Genomic DNA, 25,683 nt, shown 5'->3' with positions numbered 1-25,683 from the left:
AGTGTTCCATGAGCACTTGGAAAAAAGATGTATTCTGTTGGTGGTGGTGGAATGTTCTATATAAGTCAATTAGAACCTCTTAGTTGATTGTGTTGTTTGGATATTTTAAATCTTTGCTGCTTTTCTTTCTAGTAGTTCTATCAGATGCAAGAGGATATTGAAGTATTCAGCTGTAATTGTGGATATGTCACTGTGTCTCCCCTCCTTTGTCTAAGTAATTTTCTTTACTCTGAATCCACTTTATCACCTATTAACATAGCCACTCCTGCTTTAAAAAATTTTTTTAATTAATGTTTCCATGGCATACCATTTAACATCCTTTTACTTTCACCTACCTATGTTGTTGAATTTGAGTTTCTTGTAAACAGTGTATAGCTGGATCATTTTTTAACACATTCTTGAGGGAAGTGGGAAGGGGTGGTGAAGGGGTGGAGAGGAATGCCTCCCCTGGCCACTTTTTGTTGTCAGGGCTCCTGGTCAACCCAGTGGTGTTGGGGTTGCCTGATGTTGTCTGAGGAGCCCTCATTTGATCATGGGGAGGAATGAGCCTCCCTAGGTTGAGGGTTGGTAAACAGGGGTCTCAGCTGCCTTCTTCTCTTGAGGGGAGGGATATAAGATGCGCTGCTGCTGTGGAGATCCCACATGAATTCACCTTCTTCTTACAACCTTTCAGAATTCTCCTTTGGTTGCCTTTTGTGTTATCTCCAGGGTTTATAGTTGTGGGGAGGAACAGGGAGAAATGGATCTATACCATCTTGTCCAGACTGCAAGTCATTATATTTTGTATCTCAGATTACTAGATTATAAATTCACTGAATGCAAGATCTGCTTTATACTTCTTAGTGTCTTTCACAGTCCATAGTACACTTTCTTGTATATTATAGCTTTTCAATAAATCTTTGCAATTTTATGTGGGAATGTTTACAATTCTGGTTATTTCTGGTGAACTCTGGTTATTTCTAGACCCAATAGCTATGGGTTTAAATTCCATTTATAATTGTTTTCATACTGAATAGCAATCTTTTTTATTGATTATTAAATGGATGTTTCTGTGTCATTTTGGCAGATTTTAAAGTAGTTGTCACCATCATTGCAACATTGTTTATCCTACATTTCTTTCATCATTTCTGTATGTTGGTTATAGTACCTTCAATTTAAGGATTTTTCAGATTAATTGTAGATCCTGTAAGCAAAGATCATAAGAGTAAACTTAATATGAAAAAGGGATCCTGGGCTGGTTCCGTGGCTTGTCGGTTAAGTGCGCGCACCCTGATGCTGGCGGTCCGGGTTCGGATCCCGGGCGCACCCCAAGGCACCACTTCTCCGTCCAACCCGAGGCCGAGTCCCACGTACAGCAACTAGAAGGATGTGAACCTATGACATACAACTATCTACTGGGGCTTTGGGGGGAAAAAAATGAATAAATAAAATCTTTAAAAAAAATTAAAAAAAAAAAAGGGATCCTGTTAAATGAAATTTGACATTCTGAAATAGATGAAATATTTATTTAAAAATCAGCCACAGGAAGATAGAGGAAAAGATCTAGAGATTTCTAAAGTAGAACATAAGAGGTTGGTTTTTAAAAACACTGTTTTCAGTGTTTTTAAACACCCAGTGTTTGACATCACTGGGTTCTCTTGGCTTGATCCTGGCTGGAGTTGAGATATAGTGGTTGGCTTTTCTGGTCTTACCTCACAAATTATATCTTGTCACATATAATTACCTTTCCCATAACAATCTCAATTGTTCATTTTCCTGTCACATTTCAGAAAATCTAAACCTTTCTTAATGTAATTTTTAAGTGGGCCAAAATGCTCCTCCCCCACTCCACTCTGGCAGCTATTATATAATAAAATACTTGATTATGATCAGTGGCTATGTATTCCAGTTACCACATTTCTTTCACAAATACATTTCCTCTAAAATATTTAATTTTTGGATCTGCCGAAGTCGTTTTGAAGGTGGCTCTGTTACAAGTGAGTGGGGTGAAAGGTTTGTTCTCATGGGTTGCCATTTGGAAAGAAGGAGACTGGGGGTCAGGTTTTTGCTTAACAAGAATCCCAGTTACTGAGCTGACCAGAATGCTCAGACGAATGGCTGTGAAAAGAACATGTATAAAATCACTAGGAACGTAAATATAAGTTAATATAAAATATCTGAAGTGGACAGACATTTCTCCTTTCTTCTGGGGCTTTCATCTTCTGTGGTAAACAACCTAGCACTGGATTGTATTTTGTTTTCTAGGGTTTGTTATTTCCTCTGTTTAAGTATTGTTTTACTTGCCAGTATGGATCAGGTTGAATATGCTTATGGATCAGAATGAAGTCTCATAGTTTATCTGCCTTCTCCTCTATCCTTTCAACTCTTCCTTTTGATACGATGATCTTATATTCCAGACTTTCTGGCCAGTCAGAATTTTAAATGTTCTACCACTTGTACCACAAACCATCAACATGTCTCAAAATTCCGACACTGCAGTGTATAAACTAGATCCAACAAACTGGATGTCATAACTGAAGCAATACTGCAATTCTTTGGCAAGATGAACTGTCTTAATATTTGCAAGAATATGTGTTTTCTTCTCTAATTGCAGAACTAACGATAAATAATCATACTGATATTGAAGACAATGGCTAGAGTGATATATTTCAGAACAATTTTTGTTTAGAAAATACATTCATCATATCCACAGTGCCTAGTTCAGTACCTGGTTATATTATAGGATGTTAGAGCATAGAATATCGTATTATATTTATTATAGTTTACATTGTGTCTAAAACCTAGGGGAGAGAGAAGAAGAGAGATAATTTCACCCATAAAATATTCAATTTATATTATAATGATCTATGTTAAAACAATAATTTTCTATATCTGTTGACTTTAAGTGTGGGAAATGAATGTCTTTAAGAGTGGATGTGATACATTCTGTTTCTTGGTGGGTCTTTGGAGAGATCTTTTAGATATGCAAGTGGAAACACATTTTAATGTTGTTTTCCCTGGGTAAGCAAGTGACATTCTCTTATGAAACAATAAGCTGTTAGAACAGGAAGGAATCATCAGGACTATGTAGTTTAGTGATCTATACTTTTAATTTTCGATTTCAGTAGTGGAACCATTTTTCAAACAAGGGAGAGGATCCCGAGGACTAGTGTGAGAATTACCCTGGACCTAGGAGAACTTGAAGCTGGTACCATGCCAGCCTTTCTTCATTATGTATATTACAGATTCCCTCATTTGCTTGGGTTTCTAGCTCTTGTAAACTAAAAAAATAAAACAACCCGCACCCCAAAACCCCCCCAAAAACCCTGATAAATATAATAGGTTTATATACAATAAAATTGAGTGTGAAAAATCATAAAGTATCTTAAGGCTTATCCTGTCAACTTTCAATCAAAGTCTGTGATAAGTTACTTTATTTAATATTCAGCAAGTATTTTATAAGTGCCTACCATATGTCAAGCACTGAAGTTCTAGGCTCTGAAGATGGAATTGCAAACAAGAAGGAGTTCCTATTCTCAAGGAGTGCTGTTGTCTAGAGGACTTAGCATCAGAAATAGACATTAAATTATCTCCTGAAAGCATTCTGACTTTTAGTCTTCACCTCCACCAGTCTGTTTGCTTTGTTAGCTATCATGGAATTACATAGACAGCTCATAAACTGTCCTGATGCAGGCGCCATGTGTCTTGAGTCTAGCCAGTTCTGCCAGGGTGTAGCTGGAGGCACATTACCTGTAAAGCAGAGATTTAGGCTATGGATCTTGACTGGAAGGGTAGGCCCACTTTTTGGGGAGGAGGATGAGAGCTTTTGACAGCTGTGGTAGTTTTCTATTGCTGCCATAATAAATAATCACAAACTTGGTGACTTAAAACAACACAAATTTATAATTTACAGTTGTGTAGATTAGAAGTCCAACACAGGTCTCACTGGGCTAAAATCAAGGTGTCAGCTGGGCTGTGTTCTTGTCTTAAAGTTTTAGAGGAGAATCTAGTTCCTTGCCTTTTCCAGTTTCTGGAGGCCACCCATATTCCTTAGTTCATGGCCTCCTCCTTCCACCTTCAAAGCCAGCAATGATGGGTCAAGTCCTTCTCACACAGCATCACTCTGACCTTTTGTAATCACATTTCTCTGTGACTCTCTTCTTCTACCTCCCTCTTCTACTTTTAAGAATCCTTATAATTACATTAAGGTCAGCTGGATAATCCAGGATAATCTCCCCATCTCAAGGTCCTTAATATTAATCATGTCTGCAAAGTCCCTTTTGCCATGTAACGTAATATATTCACAGGTTCCAGTGTTTAGGGCTTGGACATCTTTGGGGGCTATTATTCCAGCTACCACAGCAGGTTATATAAGGTTAAAGTTAAAGGATCCTGATATGGCCTGTGATTCACTAAAAGAATTTCAGTACCATGTAGCCTTCACTTTTAGCCATTCCAGCTGTGGGGGCTACTAGTCTTGTCACAACATGGAACAAAATAATGTTAAGTTAGCTGGTGATATAATTATTTCTGTTATGATTTGAATGTTTGTATCCCCCCAAAATTCATATGTTGAAGTCCTTCAATGTGACTATATTTGGAGATGAGGGCTTTATGGAAGTAAGTAATTAAATTAGGTTGTAAGAGTGGGGCCCTGATCCAAGAGGATTAGTGTCCTTATAAGAAGAAACAAAGACACGAGAGAGCGCTCTCTCTCATTCTCTCTCCACCATATGAGGACACAGTGAGAAGGTGGCCATCTACAAGCCAGGAAGAGAGCTCTCACCAGGAACCGAATTGGCTGGCACTTTGATCTGGGACTTCTAGCCTCCAGAACTGGGAGAAAGTAAATTTCTGTTGTTTAAGCCACCCAGTCAATGGTATTTCGTTATGGCAGCCTGAGTTACGAAGATGGATTTTGGTACTGAGAAGTGGGGTGCTGCTGTAATGAATACCTAAAAATGTGGAAGCGGCTTTGGAACTGGGTCATTTGTAGAGGCTGGAAGAGTTTTGAGGTACATGCTAGAAAAAGCCAAGATTGCCATGAAATGATTGTTGGTAGAATTACAGATGTTAAAGGCTATTCTGGTGAGAGCTCAGAAAGAAGAGGAGAGCTGGAGAGAAAGCTTCCATTTTCTTAGAGAATATGTAAATAATCATGAACAGAATGTTGGTAGAAATATGGATGCACAGGCCATTTTAGAGAAGTCTCAGATGGAAAGGAGGAACAGTTTATTGGAAACTGAAGGAAAGGCAATCCTTGTTATAATGCTGCAAAGAACTTGGCTGAATTGTGTTCTAGTGTTTTGTGGAAGGTAGAACCTGCAGCCTATGAAATTGGATATTTAGCTGAGGAGATTTCTAAGAGAAGTATTGAAGGTGCAGCTTGGGTCCTTCTGACTGCTTATAGTAAAATGCGAGAGGAGAGAGATGAATTGAAGACAGAATTATTAAGCAAAAAGGAAACAGAACTTGGGTATTGGTAAATTCTTAGCCTATCCATATTGCAAAAAATGAGGAAGCTTTATTCCAAAGAAGACACTAAGGATGTGGCTGAACAACCATTTGATAAAAAGATCATGGGTGCAACTCATAGATTTAATCAGCCATCTCAGCAGAAACTAGGAATAGAGATGGGATTATACCAGCAGAGACACTGGGAATTTGAACTAAAAGCGACAGAGAAAGTGGACAGAATGAAGGAAGGCTGCGAGACTGCTTGGATTCTACAGGACCGGACCATAGAGCTGTTCAGCTGGGAACATGGGCTGTTCTTCAAGGAAAGGGAAGAATGACCCTGAAGGCTATTCAAAGATCGTCAGGGTTGCCACTTCCACCACAGGCCCAGTGGCAAGCCTCTTTCCTCCTTCCCAGTTTCAGAGGGCAGTGCCTCTGCGGAGAGCCTTGTGAGGGGGCTCTTGAGAGACCAGAGGAGGTAAAGCCTGAAAGAGCCCCAGGGGTGGGGACCACACTGCAGAGCCATGGAGGTGATGCTGCCACCCCAGTGGGCCTGGAAGGCAAGACATAGAGCCAACGAGGATTATTCTCAAAACTCACAATCTGATGGAATTTGCCTTGCTAGGTTTCTGACTAGTTTGGGACCCGTCACTCCTTCTTCTTTCCTGTATCTCCTTTTGGGATGGGAACGTCTATCCTCTGCGTGTTGTACCCTCTTATTTTGGAAGCACATAACTTGTTTCCCAGTTTCACAGCTGGAGAGGAATTTTGCCTCAGGATGAGTCCTACCTCAAGTCTCACCCATATCTGACTTAGATGAGATTTTTTTTTTTTAATAATTTTATTTATTTATTTTTTTCCCCCAAAGCCCCAGTAGATAGTTGTATGTCATAGCTGCACATCCTTCTAATTGCTGTACCTGGGACGCGGCCTCAGCATGGCCGGAGAAGCGGTGCGTCGGTCCGCACCTGGGATCCAAACCCGGGCCGCCAGTAGCGGAGCGAGCGCACTTAACTGCTAAGCCACAGGGCCGGCCCTTAGATGAGATTTTGGACTTTAGTCTTCAGAGTTGTTGCTGGAATGAGTTAAGACTTTGGGGGCTGTTGGGGTGGAGTGAATGTATTTTGCATATGAGAAGGACATGAATTTTGAGGGACGGGTTATGGAATATGATGGACGGCATGTGTCCCCCCAGAATTCATATGTTGAACCCCAACCCCCAATGTGACTCTATTTAGAGATAGGCCCTTTATGGAGGTAATTAAGGTTAAATGAAGCCTTAAGGGAGGGACCTTGATCTGATAGGATTAGTGTTCTTATAAGAACACTTAAAAGAAGAGACACAGAAAGCTCTCTTGCTCTCTCTCTCTCCCTCTCCTTTCCTCCTTTCCTCCTTCCCTCCCTCCACCATGTGAGGACACAGTGAGGTGGCCATCCACTAGCTGAGAAGAAAGCTCTCGCTAAGAATGGAATTCGCTAGCTCCTTGATCTGGGATTTCTAGTCTCCAGAACTGGGAGAAAATAAATTTCTGTTGTTTAAACCACCCAAGTATTTTGTGATGGCAGCACAAGCTGACTAAGGCTGTTCCTGAAACTGCTTTGTCTCCTTCTTCCTTTTTCCCTCGCTGGCCCATGTGCCTCCTTGCAGCTTCTGCCCGTTTGTCTTTGTCCCAACTTTTATTTCAGAAAATAAAAAAGGACATAAAACATGTTCAAGGCTGGATGAGAATGTAACATTTTGCCCAGAGGAAAACTAAATTCTGAGATAGCATTCTGCAGGTGTTTATTAAGTGAACTGGTGGGGAAAGTATAATTTAGGAGATGGCGAAATTGCGTTTGAGTGGAGGTGTAGTCATCTCACAGTGCCTGTGTCTATTCAGAGATCATTTCCATTTCGGTTTCAGCGTGTGTCATATACTAGCACCTCCACCACATTTCTTTTGGGATCATCAAGAATAGATGACTCAAGAATGATTTGCAGGTCAGTATACAGCTAGGGGAAGTTTCCTGCATCAGACTAAAGATAGAGTAAAAATAAAAATCAGAAGCATGATGTTTCTCTTCACTTTTGATGAACTGATTTCTCAGCATGTATTAGGCAGTAGAACAGGCTGTTAAAATTGGAGTTTCAAGACATGAAGACATAATAGATTTCAGATATCAAAATAAACTCTGAGATAGACCATCTTCTAGGAATATCAGAGCAGATGGCCAGCAACTTCTTAGAGAACTTCACCCTCATTAAAGGATAAAAAATGTAGATGGCTGGAAATGAGAGGATTTTATGAAGAAGAATACTTTTGAGAAGCTTATATGAAATTCCCACTCTATACCCTGTTGCCAAGGAGGCAAAGTAGAGAGGTACTCTCTCCTCCTTTCAAGTTCAAGGGCGGGGCTTCACTGAAGCCATTCAGAGAGCTTGATATGTATTCCCTGGAGCTGGTGGAGGCAGCGACCGGAATGTGCCTGAGAAAGCTCAGAGTCAAGAAGGTGGCTAAAGCTTCCTGTGCCTTCGACATAGAGAACTGGAGCTGGAAAGTTCTCCTCTCCAATGTTGGGCCAATGATTCCAGAATTCTGGGATCTGAATGGGAAGCCCATTTCAGGAATTTCTATTTAATGAAAGATCCTGTTCAAGAGGGTTTTTGCCAGACCCTGGAGGTACGATGTTGGGTGAAGAAGCTAAGGGGGATCAGGAGAGGCCTGCCTATGGAGATGCACTACCCATGTCAAGGGAATTGTGCTTGGAGGGTCCCAGCAGAGGCACCTCTGAAGAACACAGACACGGGCTCAGGAAAGAGTCAGCTTCAGATGCTTCTCGGGTCTTAAGAGCATACAATCATCTTTTTTGTCCTTCCTCTTTTCCCCCCTCTGTATTCCAACCCAGAGGGGCCAACGACCTGTGGGCAGGCAATACAAATCCCAGAAGGAGAGAGAGAGTTAAGGATCATGCCCCAACTCCTCCAAGGATGAGGAAGGTTTAATATCAACTTCTGGTGGAAGTTTTTGTTATTAGCTGGAGTTAACTGGAGGTTTGGGGTTACCGTTGTATTTGTGAAGTGATAATGAAGATTTTATTATTCAAGAGTGACCAGTGATGCTATGTAGCCTGATAAATTTTCATGCAGTGGCAGGAGAAGGACAGCTGCCTCTGAGCAAATTCAAAGGGACAGTGGGAGAACAAAATAAAGTTGCTTTTAAGATCGCACTCCATGAATCCTGCTTGTTTGGAGTACCAATGACAGTAGCATGTAAAATTCATGCATTGGGGCCCATGTGCAGAAAATGGACTGAATTCAGATCGATATGCATGTCTTTGAAAGGATGAATCACCTTTTATTCAAGTACAGAACAACTACTTAGAACTTTTCAAGGCCATTAAAATTGTTGGGTCTTACTTCAGATAAGTATTTCTTTGAGATATGGCAATCAATCTGCCTGCTGTGTTCCACTCCCCTTTCTAGATTAAATTCTCTTTTTACTTCCCCTTGCCCAAGAAAACAGCATCCGGCTGCTCTTTGCTCTTGGGAGGCCACTGAAGAGACAAAGGTTGTATCCTGCTTCCAAAGGCAGCCTGCTATTGGGATGCTCAGGAGCCTATTATTGGGGTACCTAGAGTCCTTCATCATGACCTTGTGTGAAGAGCTCTACCCAAACAGAGGTGATAACATTTGAATCAATCAAATCCTTTCTCTTGGGAATTTAAGCTAAGAAACTCTAAAAAAAAGAAATTCTGATGGATATTGGGGTGCTGTGTTGAAAGGAGTCCATAATTAACAGCCACATCCATACCAAGGATGTGCTGTGCAGAGAGAAAGACGTGCTAGAAATGAGCCTTAGGGGCCCCTGAGCAAGAGTGGCTGCCTGGATCCCTTTAAGTATTCTAGTTTTGGTTCCAATTCCATGAACATCTTTACAATAAAACCTTCCTTTCCTGTAAAGAAACTTGATGGATCTCTGTCCCTTGTCACCAAAATAAAACTCTGGCTGAGGAGTGTGGTGAACTTGACAGAGAGGCGCTGATTTCATCGCACACTCATCGCAGCCACGTCTTCAGTGCTCACTTGAATCTCAGCTGCTCCGGGATCTTTGTTGTTCTGCTTATTTTAAGGGCAGCTGACTTCCTAAATGCAACATCTACTATTATTTCAGTTGGTTCTTAATGGTTATTATTTTCATCATTTAATCTAAGCTGATTGTCTAAATACTCATGTCTTCACATGGGCTAACAGACCGTGTTCTATATACGGGCTTTAAATATGATCATTATGTATGTTGCTTCAAAGTGGCTCAGATTATTTTGTTATTTTTGATGCTATTTGCTGATCTTTTCAACATCTATATTGGAGATTGAGAAAGAAGTGCTAATGGAGTGAAGACATTTTGCTCTAGATTTTGAAAAATTATTTTAAGATGGAAATAAATATACTCTACATACTGGAGCCTTTGAAGACTTATTGCTTAATAACCTCAATTCTTTTCCTAGCTCGTCTGTACTTTTACCATTCTCCCTGGTCCTGATCTCTCGTTTTTTGTCCAACCAATATTACCTCTCCCTCAGGGTCACTCACTATTTCCCCAGGTGGGTTGAGGCTTTGAAGTAATCCCATTTGAAAGGCAACATTTTGTCCTAGTGTGATGTGAGATCCTGGCTTCATTAACACCTTATCAGTGAATTAAGGGTCAAATATTAAGTTTTAGCCAAATCTTGCCAAGTGGTCTACCCCTACAAGGACCCCCAAGGTACTCTCACAGTGAAGCCTGTGGAGAAACAGTGGAGCATAGTAGATAGTTCATAGGCATTGAAGTCATGGGAACTTCCTGAATCCTGGATTCCCCACTTAATAGCTCTGCGATCATGAAGCAAGGTACCTGCATATTACTGTAAATATTCAGTAAGAACATGGTTACCCTGTGACCTTGTTCTCAACACAGACACAGATGAAAAGAAGTTAATCTTGTTCATTTGCTGTTTTCTTATTTAACCTGAGGGGTGACTCAAGGGTCACAAGGATTTATGAGCTTGTTTTGCAGAAGAAAAGAATACCTTTAAGGAAGTTAAGACCACCAAACCACCAGCCCCCAGCTGCTGTTGATGCCCAGAAGTCTGATTGCCTGAGGGCTTGTCTGGAGTGAAAGAACAGAGATTTCTCCTTTGTTTCTCTCAAACTCCTCCTCCAAAGCCCCATAGCTCTATAAACACCCTGCTTTCTTCTTCCATTAAGGCAGATTTGAGAGAACCTATCCTCCTGCCTTCTCATTTTGGCCAATTTGAGTAAACCTCTCTCCTTCTCAAAGCTCTGATGTCTCAGTGATTGGCTTATTGTGCATTGAGCACATGAACTTGAGATTGAGAGGTTTGGTATCAATCGTACTGCCTGAGGGAAAGGGACTTTACCAGGGGCACAGGCAGGAGGCACTAGTGTGCCTTTTGGTGCAGGGTATTTCGCTGGTCAGCAGGGCTCTTCAAGGTCATTCCCTGAATCCACTTTCAGACTGAAATATGAAGGAAGTTTCCTTTAGGGAAATTGCACGCACACACACACACACATGCACACACACACACATATCCAGGCTCAAAGTTAAAGTACTAATTAACAAATCTATTTTTCTTTTTTGACCAGAAGCTGATGATCTGGGGTGTGTATGTGATCAGTATTAGATAACTAATTTTGTACTTGGTTCGTGGGGATTGGTATGAAACATATTTAAGTTCCCTGAACACTGTGAATCCTTGTATTAGTTACATAGCATTACCGGCTATAACATAAACCCCCTAGTCTCAGTGACTTAACACAAGAGAAGTTTATTTCTTACTGACATTGAGTCCTCTCAGAGGGAGCAGGTGTGTGAGTATATAGGGGTCCTCTGGTCATTCAGGGATACAGGCTGATGGATGCTCTGCCATCTTCTATACATGGCTTCTAAGATTGACTTAAGCATCAACACTCAGCCAGGGAAGAGAGTATGATTCACCAGTGGGAGAGTTTCATGATCCAGACCTAGAAGTAGCATACATCATTTCTGATAACCTTCCATTGCTAGAACTCAGTCACGTAATCAGACCTTTCTACAGGTGAGGCTGGGAAAAGTAGACTAGATGTCCCAGGAAGGATAGAGAATGGGCTTTGGTGAACACATAACAATCACTGTCACAGTCCAAATGTCTAAGAACAAATACAATTTCATCTTTCTCCTTCATGTAGAACCACTTCCTCTCTCCAAAGATCTCGTGTATTGCTGAGTCCAGTTCCGGGACCCTGATTTCAAGATGATAGAGTTCTCCTCATCATTCCAGACGTGGCTCCTCATGGGCTGGCAACCCCTGAACTAAAAGACAAGTTATCTTTCTTGTCCCTCTCCACTCAGTATTCTATGATGAAGTAGGGACACTTCCACACCGTAACAATATTCACAATAACACTTCCATTCATAGAAAGGAACAGTAGGAGAAACAGCTCACTGGATTAAGCAATGATCAAACCCCACTGGGCAAGCTTTATGAAATCCTTCTTTCTTAGCAGTAGAGGAAGTTTTTAAATTGGATGCTGATTCTTCTTTCTGGAGGAACATTCTTTCCTTGTCCATTGTTCTCTGTAGTTCCTGGCTCCATCATCTAGAAGGTTCTTCCATATCCATCATCCTCCACAGCCACGTTTGAAGTAGGTGTTGGAGAGTCGCCCTCCTTGGGGTTGTATAGGTTTTGTAGCCTACTTCCTGCTTGTCACGTTTGGGAGCCCAAAGGTTGTTTGAACAATCAAAGACAGTTTTAGTCTGGCCTCTTGAAAAAACTTTCATTCAGTTCCTGGTGTCTATAAACACATCTAATGTTCCTTTCCTAAACATGATTATCAGTTCTGATAGATTTTTTTTGCTTCCTCACAACTTAATGATTCTACCATGACACTATCTTAGATAAAAGACCTGGGTGGGCATCCCACACCCTAAATCTGTCTTTGCCTCAGGACTTAATCTTAATAGATATTGTTCCTCAAATCCATCTTTTTCTTTTTTTTATGGGGAAGATTGGCCCTGAGCTAACATCTGTGCCCATCTTCCTCTACTTTGTATATGGGATGCTGCCACAGTATGGCTTGATGAGCGGTGTGTAGGTCCATGCCTGGGATCTGAACTCCAGGGCGCCGAAGTGGAACGCACAAACTTAACCACCATGCCACTGGGCCAGCCCCTCAAATCCATCTTATGGCTTACTACTTGGGATCCAGAAGCAACAGGCTTTTATGTATCATCAAGGCTCCAAATTCCTGAACTTTTTCCATTCCCTTTCATGTCCATTTGCAAACAAGCCATCTCTTTAATAACTGGGAAGTAAAAGCCAACTTTATTAACATTCAGACTCTTTGCAAACCTTTTTCCTTAGAGCATGAGTTAGCAAACCTTTTCTGTAAAGGTCTAGATGGTAAATATTTTAGACTTTGTGGGCCATCCAGTCTTTGTCACAGCTACTGACTACTGCTGTTGTAGTGCAAGAACAGCCAGGACAGTATGTAGACAAATGGATGTGGCTGTGTTCCAATAAACTTCATTTTAAAAAAGAGGACCAGATTTGGCCTACGGCCATAATTTGCTAGCCCCTGCTTTAATGCTAAAGACTCAGTGGGCATGCGGTTGGCCTTCATGTTTTCACAGGTGAAAGTTTTGCTCTGATTATCACTTTTATTCTGTTGCACAACCACTAAGCCAATGCCCCATTTGCTAAGTTTTTTGTTAATGCTGCCCTCCACTTCCAGTATCAATTCATGTATTAATTAAAATAATGCATTTTCCCCCTAACAGATAAACCCACAAACGTCAGCACCTGACCCGGGAGAAGTTTTCTTCGTTGATGTGATGTCCATCCAGTTTGCTGTAAAGGGTTGTTGGTGTTGGGGCACACTACTCCTTGTAGGTGAACATTCAGGGGTCCAGGCTGACAGTAGCTCTGTTGGCATCAACACAAAGCTTTCAGGGTCACCGGATGTTGACTTTCAGCTCATAAAGGAAGAGAACGGAAATCACTTATGAGAGGGTTTTATGGACCAGGTATGGAAATATCTCATAGGACTTCTGCTCACATTCCGTTGGCTGGAACATGGGTATACCTGACTGTGAGGAAAGCTGGGAAATGTGGTCCAGCTTTAAAGCCAGAAAGAAGTAGCACAAATCTTGGTGAGGACACTGAATTCTCTGCCTTAGTCCCTAAGCGAATGTTAATGACCGAGGCTTTGCACACGAGCTGTGTGACTTTTGCCTCAGGGCCCATTTCACATTTCTCATAATAGGCATAAAATCAAAATGAAATATACAAAGTATATAAAGGTGCCATGTTAGTTGTCAACTAGCAAGCACTTTACATGTCTACAAGAATATAATAAACACCTGGATAGACCTTTCCCAGATTTATGTATATTAACGTTATACCACATTTGTGACTCAGATTTGTTTTAAGATATGAAACATTATGTTGTTTGAGGGTCCCTAAGTTTTTCCCTCCAATTCCGTTTCTCTTTCTGTTTCGTCACTATCATGAACTCAGTGTTTATTAATCTTATGCACTGGCATCACTTAGAATTCAGTGCCACTCGCTTTACTGACCAGTTTACAATCATAGTCAGCCAAATCTCTTGTGAGATGAAAGGCATGGCTTTCTGGTTAAACCATTCCAGGAACGGGAGGCACAAAATCCTCCCTCAACCCTCATAGCTAGTCTCCAGGCACAGCAGCCTCTTGGGGGTGGGGAAGAGGGAGATATGAAGGTAGAGAGGTAATCACAGGTTAGACCATGATGGGCCTCATGTGTTAGCTAAGGATTCGGATTTTATTCTGAAAATGATGGGGAATCCCATTTATTATTAGGCGTGGTCAAAGCTGTGGTTTAGAAGGATAATTCTTGTCGCTATGTGAGGACTGCCCAGAGCTAGGACAGACCCTTGCCATAGTGCTGGGGAGAGACAATATGGGCTTCCACTAAAATGGCAGCCCATGGAGCTGGGACTGTTCTTGGTGTGGACCTGGAGGGCTCACAAGTTCTTTCTTGCTGCTTCAGAAAGGATTGCCCTCCACTGGTGTCTCCAGCAGAAGCTGCTGCTGCTTCCTGGCATTTTGACCTTGACATTTTTAGCCACGTGGTTAAAGGTCTCTCTCCGTCAGGACTGTAGCTCTTCTGCTGGACTCCCAAGCACCTTACATGCATTATCTCTTTTAATCTTCACAGCAACCCTGAGGGGTAGTTACCATTTTTCTTGCATTTATAAGGTGAGGAAAGTGAGGCCCAAAGTTGCTGAATAGCCTACGTAAGTAATTTCTTACTAGAAAGTAATTTCTTACCAGAAAGAGCCTGAGCTGGTTGTTTTTAACTGAAGTCTGACTTACCGTCTTGCTGCGTTGTCTGTCTCAAGGCATAACAGCTAATATTTACTGAGGAATTGCTATGTCCCAGGCAATGTTCTAAGCCCTTCATGTTCATTATTCCATTTAATCATCAATACAACCCTCTGAGGCAGATAATATTATCATCCTCATTTTATAGTTGAGGAAACTGAGGTCCAGAAAATTTAAGAAATTTGTTCAGGATGACACATCTGGTCAAGATGATTAAGACAACCTGACACTGGAGCCATTACCCTGTACCACCTCTCATGGGAAGGCAATTATTTGATTTCCAAAAGTATAGGGAGAAGGAAAAGGCTATGTTATAATTTAAGGCATCTTATTACAGTTTGTTAATATAGCCCTAATTTCAATGTGTCAAAATATTGTAGAGAATGTAGCTTTAAGCCACACTCAACACCAGATTTGAATGGACGCAGCTGATTATCAATACCTTCTTTGCATCAATCCTTTCCAAAAGGACTTCTTAGTATGGCAAAGTCATCAGAGGAGAGCTGGGCTAAGAGCTAGGAAGCCAGAGTTCTAATCCTTGTCCTGCCATGGACAGTCTTTGTGTTCTTGCCTGGGTCACTTAAGATGCTTGGGCTCCAGTTTTTTCATCTCAAAAGTTCAAGAAATGGACTAGAGAATCTCCAGTGTCCTCACCCACTCTGTGATCCTCTCTTTGCCTTTTTGTCGCCTCTACATCAGAAAATGACTTCTTAGGGGCTGGGCTGGTAGTGTAGTGGTTAAGCTCATGTGCTCTGCTTCTGCGGCCCGGGGTTTGCACGTTCAGATCCTGGGCACGGACCTACGTGCTGCTCATAAAGCCATGCTGTGGTTGTGTGCCACATACAAAAAGAGGAAGATTGGCACGGATGTTAGCTCAGGGACAATCTTCCTCAAAACAAAAGACTTCAAAAAGTGACAGAAAATTTAAATAAAGACATGCAAGCAAGTTATTTTTAATATTTCCAAAGGTGAGGACAGGTAATATTTACAGATACACTAGGAATTATATTTTAAGATTCTTTCTACAAATATTGTAAACATACACACATAAATCATCTGCTTGTACGTGAAAAAATTCATTCTGGTGGCTAGCATCTTTATTAAAAAAATAAGATTTAAATAAATTAGTTAAACAATATGAGTGTGAAACAAGTGCATAACTAAAAAAGGTAACATCTTTAAAAGAAATCAACTCATGAAATAGTTTCAATACGTACCCTCTTGAAAGAAATCATAGATTTTGGAGAACATGGATAGACAAAAGAGAAGACTGATATAGAGAGGATTCTAGAAAACACCAGGTTTGTTTTTTTTCTCTCATGGCTAATTCTTTCTGAAAGAGCTATTTCTTTACACAAATGTATTTGTAGATAAGGTAAATGTACTTATTAAGTTGCCGAAATTGCTTTCAAACCTACTTTCAAATCAACCTCTCTCTGAAGGAGTGGATGTCAGCTTGGAGCGCAGGGCAATATTGTTTTTCCTACTTCCCAAAGGGAGTTTTTGTAGGAGACTGACAGCAGTCGTTCAATTTATTTAATGATAGAATAGATGTGGGCTAATTTCCACAGGCCCAGATTTATATTTCTTGCTTTTACCCTTAACTAAAGGGCTTGATGATAATAGCTTGGAAATCCTAACCCCCATCTACAGTGAGCATTCGGAGACCTGCATCCTGTCTCAGTACCACAGGCCAGAGGAGGAGAGGTGAGACGGGCCTGATGCCTCCATTTCATGGACTGCCTGGCCGTGCTGAGGGCATCCTCCTCAGCCAGCCACAAACGTCCTCTCTCAGTGTTTTTCTACCCCTGCCTTTCAATCTTACTTTCCTTAAGGAAGCCACTGCTGAGTTTCTTACTCAGTCCCAGGCACGGTGCTAGGCACTGAGGCTACAATCATGAAGACGCTGGCCCTGCTCTTGAGGGCTCAAGAGTCTAGCAGAAGAATGCTGCAGCTAGTACTTTCCCCCACTCCCCTCTCATTTCCTCCCTCTGATCCGAGGTACCCCCATCACTAAGAGGAGGGAATTGCCTGAAAGGATTTCTAAGATTATTAAGCAGGAAAGCACTCATGAGTCTGTAAGTTAAGTAAGACTGAATAACACTTGTGGAACCAGAGCTAGGATACAGGGTGGAGTGGTGACAGGCTCCCGGCCCCAGCACTCGGTTCCTGGAGCTCCCCCTCTGCCAGGAGAGCAGAGACCAGTGGGCTCTCCCACAGCGGTCTGCAGCCTGAGCACAGGGACACACAGACTGTCTGGATTTCTTGGTCCTTCAGGACAAGGGTAGGCAGCCCACAGTGTCCACTGCTCTCTACTCCTTCATGTCACTGAAGGAGCAGTAGCTGGGCCCCAGACCCCGCACGGTGCAGTCAGTGCTGTCGCTGTCACACCTGCCACAGTGACATTTGGTGGCTACTGGGTACGTGTACAGGGACTCTGCGTGGTGAGCACAGCCGGGCACTTTCACCGTCTCGTACACCAGCTCCTTGAAGGTACATGTTTTCTGGATGTTGGGTCTGGCTGGGTCCTTGTACACGAGGTCCTGAGGAGTTTAGGAAGGAGAGTGTTAGGTTACGATGTTCTGGAAGTTTCTGTTTGGCTTAATAAAAATGAGACAGGGATCTAATTCTGCTATTGTGACATTTACCCATGAAAGCTTACTTATGGAATTCCTAACCAAGGAAACATGATCTCATAAACGACCTATATGCTATACTGCATTTCCTTGTTGTTCTGGAAATCTTACAGAAAATAGAAGTCATTCCTTTTCCTACTCCTTACATGTATACCAGAATATTAATTATTTTTCAAACTGTAGAGAAACTTTGAATTTCAATACAGAAAAATGATGAAAAGGGAAATATGACAGAAATTTTAAGTTGACTTTTTATACTTAGTCAAAAGCTGTATTAATGACACCTTGAACCACAAAACACTGAAGTTTAATATCCCAGAAAATGTTTCCAAATACATTGTCCTTGTGTGTTTATAAAAAGTCAGAAAAAGACATAATATGAAATTTTAATGCTTAGCTTAACATGACTATGAAGAATCACATAAGATTTTGAATATTCCACTGTCTTGTAGACATTTTCCCCCCTTAAATGCTATATATTTTGCAGGGCTCTCAGTTTCAAAGGATACACGGTTTGCATATAAGAACTTTCAATCCAGGTGAAACAGATTTGTTCCAACACTTTCTAGTAAAAAAATTATTTGCACTAAGGGAAGAAATTGGTGCTGCTGTATAATTTATTTCAGTATTGTGCTACGAAGTCTGTATCCCAAGAAGGTGCAATAAATTGTGCAGTAAGTGGAGTTTGATCAAATTCATTTACCACCCAGTAAAGTCTATTTCATTAAAAAGTTGCTATTTTTAATTTCAGTTTATGGAATGAAATTCTATGTAGATAACCAGGTGTTATAGGGGAAAAAAGTAAAGAAAACAAAGTAGAAACTGCCTCTTGGATTAATGCAAAGAAGCCGTGTGCATACAGACTGGCGGTTTCACACCTCTGTGCCTTGGTTTTCTCAGTGGTGTAAAGAAGTGAGTGGCTTTGCTGGTCATTTTTGTTCTAACGGTCGGAAAGTATTGACTGTGTTCTCAGGCCACTTGTCATTTGTATTCTGGCGGGCCAATAAGACAATTTTTATAATGTGGCCATTTGTGTTTTTATGTGGCTTGGAAACATATTCTGGTACTATCTCTGTTGCAAGATATGGATTCAATTACAGAAATTGGCTTTTTGGAAAAATTATAGATCTTCTATTATTAAATATATGTATGTTTACATGTTTATCTCTGTATGTAAAATCTAGCAAAGAACTACTTTTTTTTTTTTTGAAATGCAGAGTTGGCATATTACCAAATTGATCAGATCAAGTCTGCGACTTCCCTAAATTTGTCTTAATCAAATCCAAGCCCAAACATCTAACTGCTATCATGGTAATCAACCCCAATCACAACACAGACATTGTAGGCTAAGGGACTCAGTGCTGTTATTCAGGAGAGACAAAATGTTGGTGAAGTAGAAATGAATGCCAGTTGCCTCGTACAGACTCGCAGCACCTCACTTCCAGCAAAGTGAAGCTCCTACCCGGGTGTAGCAGTAGCCCGCACACCAAGTGGTGTTGATGCTCATGCAGAAGCCGCATTCCTCTGTCTCCACGGCGATGGTGATGTTGGTCAGCGCACAGCTGTTGCAGCAGATGGCTTTCCAGCAACAGAAAAGGAAGCAAAACTGGACTGGCTTCATCCTGGGCTGGGAAGCAAACAGTTAAGGCCCATGAGAAACCGAAAAACCAAAGAATCGTGATCATTGTGTAAACTGACCAAACCAAAAATAATTGTCTACGCATCCTCCCCAGTCACATTTTGCTCCAGCAATTTTTTCTTTCCTTTTTCTTTTCTTCACTTCTTTTCTTGTTCCTTGAACAAAGATTTCTTCTTATCCTCTTCCTCCTTCATTTTTTTTGTCAAAGTAAAAAAATATTATAGGCCCAAACTCCAATATAATGATTTAAGCAGTATTTAAAGAGTAATTACTGCTGTCTTAAAGTGATTTCTCTAAAGCAAGTAATTCTGATCATCGTATTTGTCCCTTCATTGTCATTTTTAAAGATTATTTTTGTTTAAAAAGAAAAAGAATTCTGTTGTGCAAAATTAGTTCACCATTTTTAGCATCTCATAAATATTATCATTTACTTTTGCTTACATTTGTTTAAAATAGGACTATTTCAGAAGCCAGGTGAATTGGTCTATATAAAGTCAATTGCTTGCTAACAGTGATTATAGTGTATTAACCGTATTTAAGAAGCCAGATTGACAAGCATAAATTCCCTACATAACAGTGGTTGAAAAGTTCTAGATTTGCTCTTCAGATCCTGAAAAATCTGTAATTTCAAAAATAATTATCACCACTTGATAACTGTAGATGCCAAGACTCACCTGTGGTCTGCTGCGTTGTCTGGGGAAAGCTGTAGCCTGAGTCAAGTCTCAGTTCACCTTTTATACAAGATCGTGTGCAGCTGACTAACACCTTGTGGATTTTTTGGGTATTAAGGAGATGAGTGTTAGTCTTAGCTTGTTGTAAGTGGATCCGTGTTTAGACAGACGGGGAGATCAAGTCTTACTAACGTAGTCTAAATGCAGTAGATCAGGAAAAATAATGTTACCAGGTGTGATGATTTTGTACAAATTAAATTTGATATGGTAACACACGCACTCCTTTACCTTGTCAAATTAAATGTGATGCTAGGTTTTTCTTTTGTATCTTTAACACGGGGAATTCAGAATCCTTTCTGAATATTGCTTTGGCCCTGTTGAGGAGATGCATCAAAAAGATATGGTTAATAAGTTGCTTCAAGAGCAGATTGAAAGCTATAAGGGAAGAAGCAAACAAATAGAAAGTCTTTCATGATCTGGCTCCTATCTAGTGTGTAAACCATATTTCTCTTTACCTCCCACGTCTAGATCCCCTAATATCAAATGTTATTCTTTGATGCTTTACTTGTAATTCTCTAAATGTTCTGCTGATTCATTTCTCCAGATCTTTGCATGGGCAATGTTCATCCTGCCTGAAATATCCTTGCTTCCTCTCTGTGTCCCCCAACACCATTCCCACACCTGGCAAATTTCTCAACCTTCAACACTCACCTGCCAGAATTTAGGATGGGAGATGGAGGAGAGCTTTAATCACCACCTTCTGTTTGTAATCGTTCATGTACCTCTGTTTCTCCCAGTAGACTATGAGCTCCTTGGAGACTGGGGTTGATTTAACAAATATTTATTAACTAAGCAGTGTGGCTGGAGCAAAGGAAAAGTGGTGGAAGTATTAGGATATGCTGTCAGAGATGTAAGAGGAGTCAAATCATGGAGGACCTTTTAGGCCAATGTAGGGACTGGTTTTCACTCAATGTAAGGTGGGATGGATTGCAGGATTTTGAGTAGAGGAGTGACATGATCTGATTCACGTCTAAGAGGATCCCTCTGGCTGCCGTGTTGCTGATGTAGAGGAACAAGGTAGAAACAGGAAGACCTATTAGATGCTATTGCAGCAACTCAGGTGAGATTTGGTATTTGTTCAGACTAGTGGTAGCAATGGAGGTAGTGAGACATGATCTGATTCTGGATGTATTTTGAAAGTAGAGCCAACAGGATTTTCTGATAGATGGTTGCTGAGTGTGAGAAAAGAAAAAAAGTCAAGGATGATTCTAAAGATTCTGGTTTGAGTAACATGAAAGATAAACTTGCTATCAACTGAAACGGGATGGCTGTAGATATAGTAAGTTGTGAGGAAAGAAAAGGAGTTTAGTATGGACATGTTGAGCTAGAGTTGTCTATAAGATATCTAAGTAGAATGCTGAATCTGGACTTCGGGAGAAACATCTTGGCTGAAGATATAAATTTGGGAGTCAGTGACATGAGCCTAGAAGAGATTACCTACGAAGTGGGTGTAGACAGAGAAGATAAAAGGACCAAGAGTTGAGTCTGGATTACTCCAACATTAAGAGGTCAAGGGTAAGATGAGGTTTTCTTCTTCCTCTTTCCAAAGGAACTGAGAAGGACCACTGGGGAAAGAAGGGAATGGAGAGAATGTGGTGTCCCACAAGCCAAGTAAAGAGAGTGTCAAGGAGGAGTGAGTGACAGCTGTGCCAAATGCTGCTGACAGGTTATGTAAGATGAGGACGAGGAGCATGTGGCAGTGTGAAGGTCACTAGTGTCCTTGGCTAGAGAAGTTCCTTTGGAGTGAGAGGAACAGAACCTGATTGGTGTGTGTTTAAGTGTTTGGGAACAGATCAATTAAAAAAAAAGTTGAATATAGACAACTTTTCCCAGGAGTTTTGATACAAAGATGAGTAAAGAAATAGGTGATTGAGTAAAGTAGAAGTGTAGTAAAGATAATTTTCTTTTAATTTTTATGTTTTAAGATGGGAGAAATAACTGCATGTTAGTATGGTGATGCAAGTGATTGAGTAGAGAGTGAAAAATGATGATGTTTGGAAGAAGAGAAGAGAATTTCTGGAGTGTTCCTGAGTAGGTGAGAAGAGATGGGTTTTAGAGCACAAGTGGAGGGATGGGCTTTAGACAGGAGGATGGAGAGCTTGCCCTGTTATCAGGCAGGAGGCAGAGCTTGTGGGCACAGATGCTGGTGGATGGCGAGATGTGATGGGTGTAGATGATGGTGATTGGGTAGGGGTGGTGAGTGCAGAAGATGGTGGGTGGGGAGGTATGGTGGTTGTAGATGATGGTGGGTGGATAGTTGTGAGTGCAGAAGATGGTGGGTGGGTAGATGTGGTGGTTGTAGAAGATGGTGGGTGGGTAGGTGTGGTGAGTGCAGAAGATGGTGGGTGAGTAAGTGTGGTGGTTGTAGATGATGGTGGGTGGGGAGGTGTGGTGGATGCAGAAGATGGTGGGTGAGTAGGTGTGGTGGTTGTAGATGATGGTGGGTGGGTAGGTGTGGTGGGTGCAGAAGATGGTGGGTGGGTAGGTGTGGTGAGTGCATAAGATGGTGGGTGGGTAGGTGTGGTGGTTGTTGATGATGGTGGGTGGGGAGGTGTGGTGGGTGCAGAAGATGGTGGGTGAGTAGGTATGGTGGTTGTAGATGATGGTGGGTGGGTAGGTGTGGTGGTTGTAGATGATGGTGGGTGGGGAGGTGTGGTGCGTGCAGAAGATGGTGGATGGTAGGTGTGGTCTGTGGTAGGTGAGGTCGGTCTGTGCAAGCTCTCCTGTGATTAATTTCATTTTCCCAGTAAAGTAGGAAGTAAGGTCGTCATCTGAGAAAAAGGATAGTGGATGAATTGCTGAGGGTTTGTGCAGAGAGGAAAAGACTTGAATAGTTGTCTGAGACAGAGAGGGATTGAGTTAGCAGTGAGTTAGGCATAGTATAATTGTGTACTAGCATTAAGGGCTCACTTGAGGTTTTTGTAAAAAATTTAACACGAGACCAGTCAGCATGGATGTGCATTTTTCTTTTGCCCAACTTAACAGCAGGGGTTCAGGCTCATGGGTGACAAATAGTGGAATTATCCAGGGCTATGATCTATTAAACGTGTGACAGAGATAAAACTTAGCAAAGCACTGGACACTGCAAGTACTAATTCACCGTTTATGTAAGTGATATCTGGAATGTAGAAATGTTTTGAAATCTGTTAGTAATGGACAAGTAAGCGTAGTATCAAAGTTATAGAATGAATAATTAAATTTCACATAATATATATTAAATGAAGTATATTCATGATTCCTGGAAAATTAGAGGTCCTTTTAATTTTTCTAAAAGAATCCTAACAATGTTATAACTATTAGTTACAGCTTGTATTACGAAATTAACTCTATGTTATCTGTGTGTGTTCACAAAGTACATCTATGTGAATATATGTGAACTGGTGTGTTTTAATGACTGATGTAATACAATGGTGTTAATTCATTACATATTCATTTTAAAATATTAACAGCTTCTTTTTATTGAGCACCCACTATGCCCCAGGCACTTAACTAAACACTTTGAATATATGATCACATATAATCTTTACAACAACTTTTTAGAAGAGTTACTGTGTTTGCTCTTTGAGAGATGGGAAAACAGGATAAATGACTTGCCCAAGACTAGGAACCTGTAAGCAGCAAGGCTGGGGTTCGTATCCGGGGCCGTTTGGCTCCAAAGCAGAGGGCCACTCACTGAGCTGTGCTGACCTCAGTGGTTTATAATTCCCACCGGTCCCATTAGTCAGAGAGGGGCCAAGACAGAAGCCATCCAAAATTTGGGCAGATATTCCAAATGTTTGTGTTTATACTTCCGTTCACATTTAGGTCAGAAGTCCCCCCAAATAACCCTGTTTTCCTTGGCCTGTCAAGAGGCTCCCAGACCTCTCTCCCAATTCCACGCCTCTTATAGCCAAATGTATCTGATTAGCGTATTTCCTAGTTAGGTGCTGTTGCTCTCAGAGAGGTTGATGAAATGTTTTATTGATGAACATTTAGAGGTCTTTCTTGTTCACCTCTGTATCTCCAATAGGAATAGAGTTTCTAATACACAGCAGGTGCTAATGCACTTTTGTTGAACAATTTGAAAACAAATCACTCCCGGTTTCGCATTGTGCTGGGCTGGTCCACAGCCTGCTTGTGCTCTGACACATTCCTTGTTCTCCTCTGTTCTGCTCTCCGTTTTGGGAGGAAAGGACCTCTGCAGGCTGCCTTTCCCAGCTGCACTCAGAGGCTGTTGCCTCTGTGGAGGGAGACTGGAGAGTGAAAGGAAGGAAGAAGTCAGAGTATTCTCTCCTTTACATTCTTCTTCTCTCCTTGGCAGTAGCTGCATTTTCTCCTGGGGTCCAGGTCGCATCCGACAGCTCCTTCCTCAGTGTTCCCAGCTTTTGTGAGGAAACCTGTGTTGTGGCTCCGGCTTCTGCTGGGTGGTCTCACCTGCTGGCTCTGGAAACGCCAGCTGTGTCCCTCCAGTCCAGAGGTAGATGGGGCTTCCCGCTGTTGCTGATCTGTGTCTTGTCTCGGTTCCCCTGGCTGGCTTCTCCGCAGTCCTAACACTTGGGTCACCAATTCCCTGGATTAGATTCCCTCTGTTTTACATATTAGGAGTGGCTTCTACTTCCCTGGTTGGAAGTTGACTGATAACACTGAGATTTATTTCTAGCTCTCTGTTATTGGTTTTAGTACAATATTTAACAAAATATTGAACATTATTCAAGCAGACCCTATGTCAAATTCTCATTTTACTGGCTTGCAGCACCTCCCCACTTCCCAAAATCACGTGTATTTTTTACCTCCTTGAGGGGAAAAAGTTCTGTTCCTTAGGCCTGAGATAGTTTCTCACCTCCTTTTCATCTAGGCTACGCCTACAAGCGTGTCCACAAGACTCCTCCCCTGGGAGGTGCTCACTCGCACCACCTTGCACAGGATGCCACCCCTACTTTCAGTCCAGCACTTTCTGTCCTGGGCTCCCCTAGTTCCAGAGCCTGCCTCCGTGTGAGCGCTCGTCACAGTGTATTTGACATGCACAGACCTCTCGAGAATTCTGTGAACCAGTGTCCTTGACTTGTGTGGATGCCTAGAATTTCCACCTCTGCATACACTCAGTGACCTTTCATTCATAAAGAATGTTTTTTCAAATCATTCCTTTACGTTTGGGTTTAACAATAGGAAATTAAATACTTGTGCTCGAGTCGTGATAAATTACCTCCCCTTCCATGGTCTGGTCTCCTTTCCTTTTTCTTTGGCTCATGTGATATATTTTGTGATGTAAATTTTTTTTTTTTAAAGATCTTCATTTACTTATTTTTTTCCCCCGCAAAGCCTCAGTAGATTGTTGTATGTCATAGCTGCACATCCTTCTAGTTGCTGTATGTGGGACGCGGCCTCAGCATGGCTAGAGAAGTGGTGCGTCGGTGCACGCCCAGGATCCGAACCCAGGCCGCCAGCAGCGGAGCGCGCGCACTTAACCGCTAAGCCACGGGGCTGGCCCTGTAACGTAAATTTAAAAAAATGTTTAATATATTTAATTTTCTTTCTAGTTTAAATTTATCCATTTTAGTCATTTAAATTTATTTTAATTATTTAAATTTATTTCCTTTATTTAAATTACAAAGTAATATATAACATATACGCTGTACTATTTCCATATAAAGTGCTAAATCTTTATTAAGTTTTTACCCTACCAAATTACCCAGCAATTGTTTAAAGCTGCACTGTCCAGTGTGGCAGCCACCACCCACACATAGCTATTAGGCACTTCAAATGCAGCTAGTCCAAATTAAGATGTGCTGTAAGTATAAAGTACCCACTTGGATTTCAAAGGCAAGATAAGAAAACATGTAAACTATCTCAGTGATTTTTGTATTGATTACATTGAAATGACA

The 25,683-nt window shown here is 41.4% G+C and overlaps 1 protein-coding gene and 1 long non-coding RNA gene across 2 annotated transcripts in view; one reads left to right on the top strand and one right to left on the bottom strand.

Moving 5' to 3' along the window:
- Nucleotides 1-14,095, top strand: part of LOC131408963 (uncharacterized) — a 44,241-nt gene extending 30,146 nt beyond the window's left edge. The window contains exon 3 of the long non-coding RNA XR_009220837.1: nt 13,233-14,095. This is a non-coding gene — a long non-coding RNA (uncharacterized LOC131408963). The remainder of the gene's footprint in view (nt 1-13,232) is intronic.
- Nucleotides 14,096-17,128: 3,033 nt separating this feature from the next.
- On the bottom strand, nt 17,129-19,073 carry LOC131408148 (follitropin subunit beta). Its single transcript, XM_058544707.1, has 2 exons — nt 18,915-19,073; nt 17,129-17,359 (listed from the first exon to the last, which is right to left on the bottom strand). Exons 1-2 carry the CDS (start codon nt 19,071-19,073, stop codon nt 17,129-17,131), a joined length of 390 nt encoding a protein of 129 aa, XP_058400690.1.
- Nucleotides 19,074-25,683: the final 6,610 nt, after the last annotated feature.

Source organism: Diceros bicornis, chromosome 7, assembly GCF_020826845.1.
Source record: "Diceros bicornis minor isolate mBicDic1 chromosome 7, mDicBic1.mat.cur, whole genome shotgun sequence".
In the NCBI taxonomy this organism is placed as follows: Eukaryota; Metazoa; Chordata; class Mammalia; order Perissodactyla; family Rhinocerotidae; genus Diceros; species Diceros bicornis.
This window is presented reverse-complemented; position numbering and strand designations above follow the sequence as displayed.

Excerpts from the sequence above, each read along its gene's own strand:
- LOC131408148 (XM_058544707.1), bottom strand. The coding sequence starts at position 19,073 with ATGAAGCCAGTCCAGTTTTGCTTCCTTTTCTGTTGCTGGAAAGCCATC. Across the intron at positions 17,360-18,914 it reads CGGGCTACTGCTACACCCGG|GACCTCGTGTACAAGGACCC; the intron begins GTAGGAGCTTCA and ends TAAACTCCTCAG.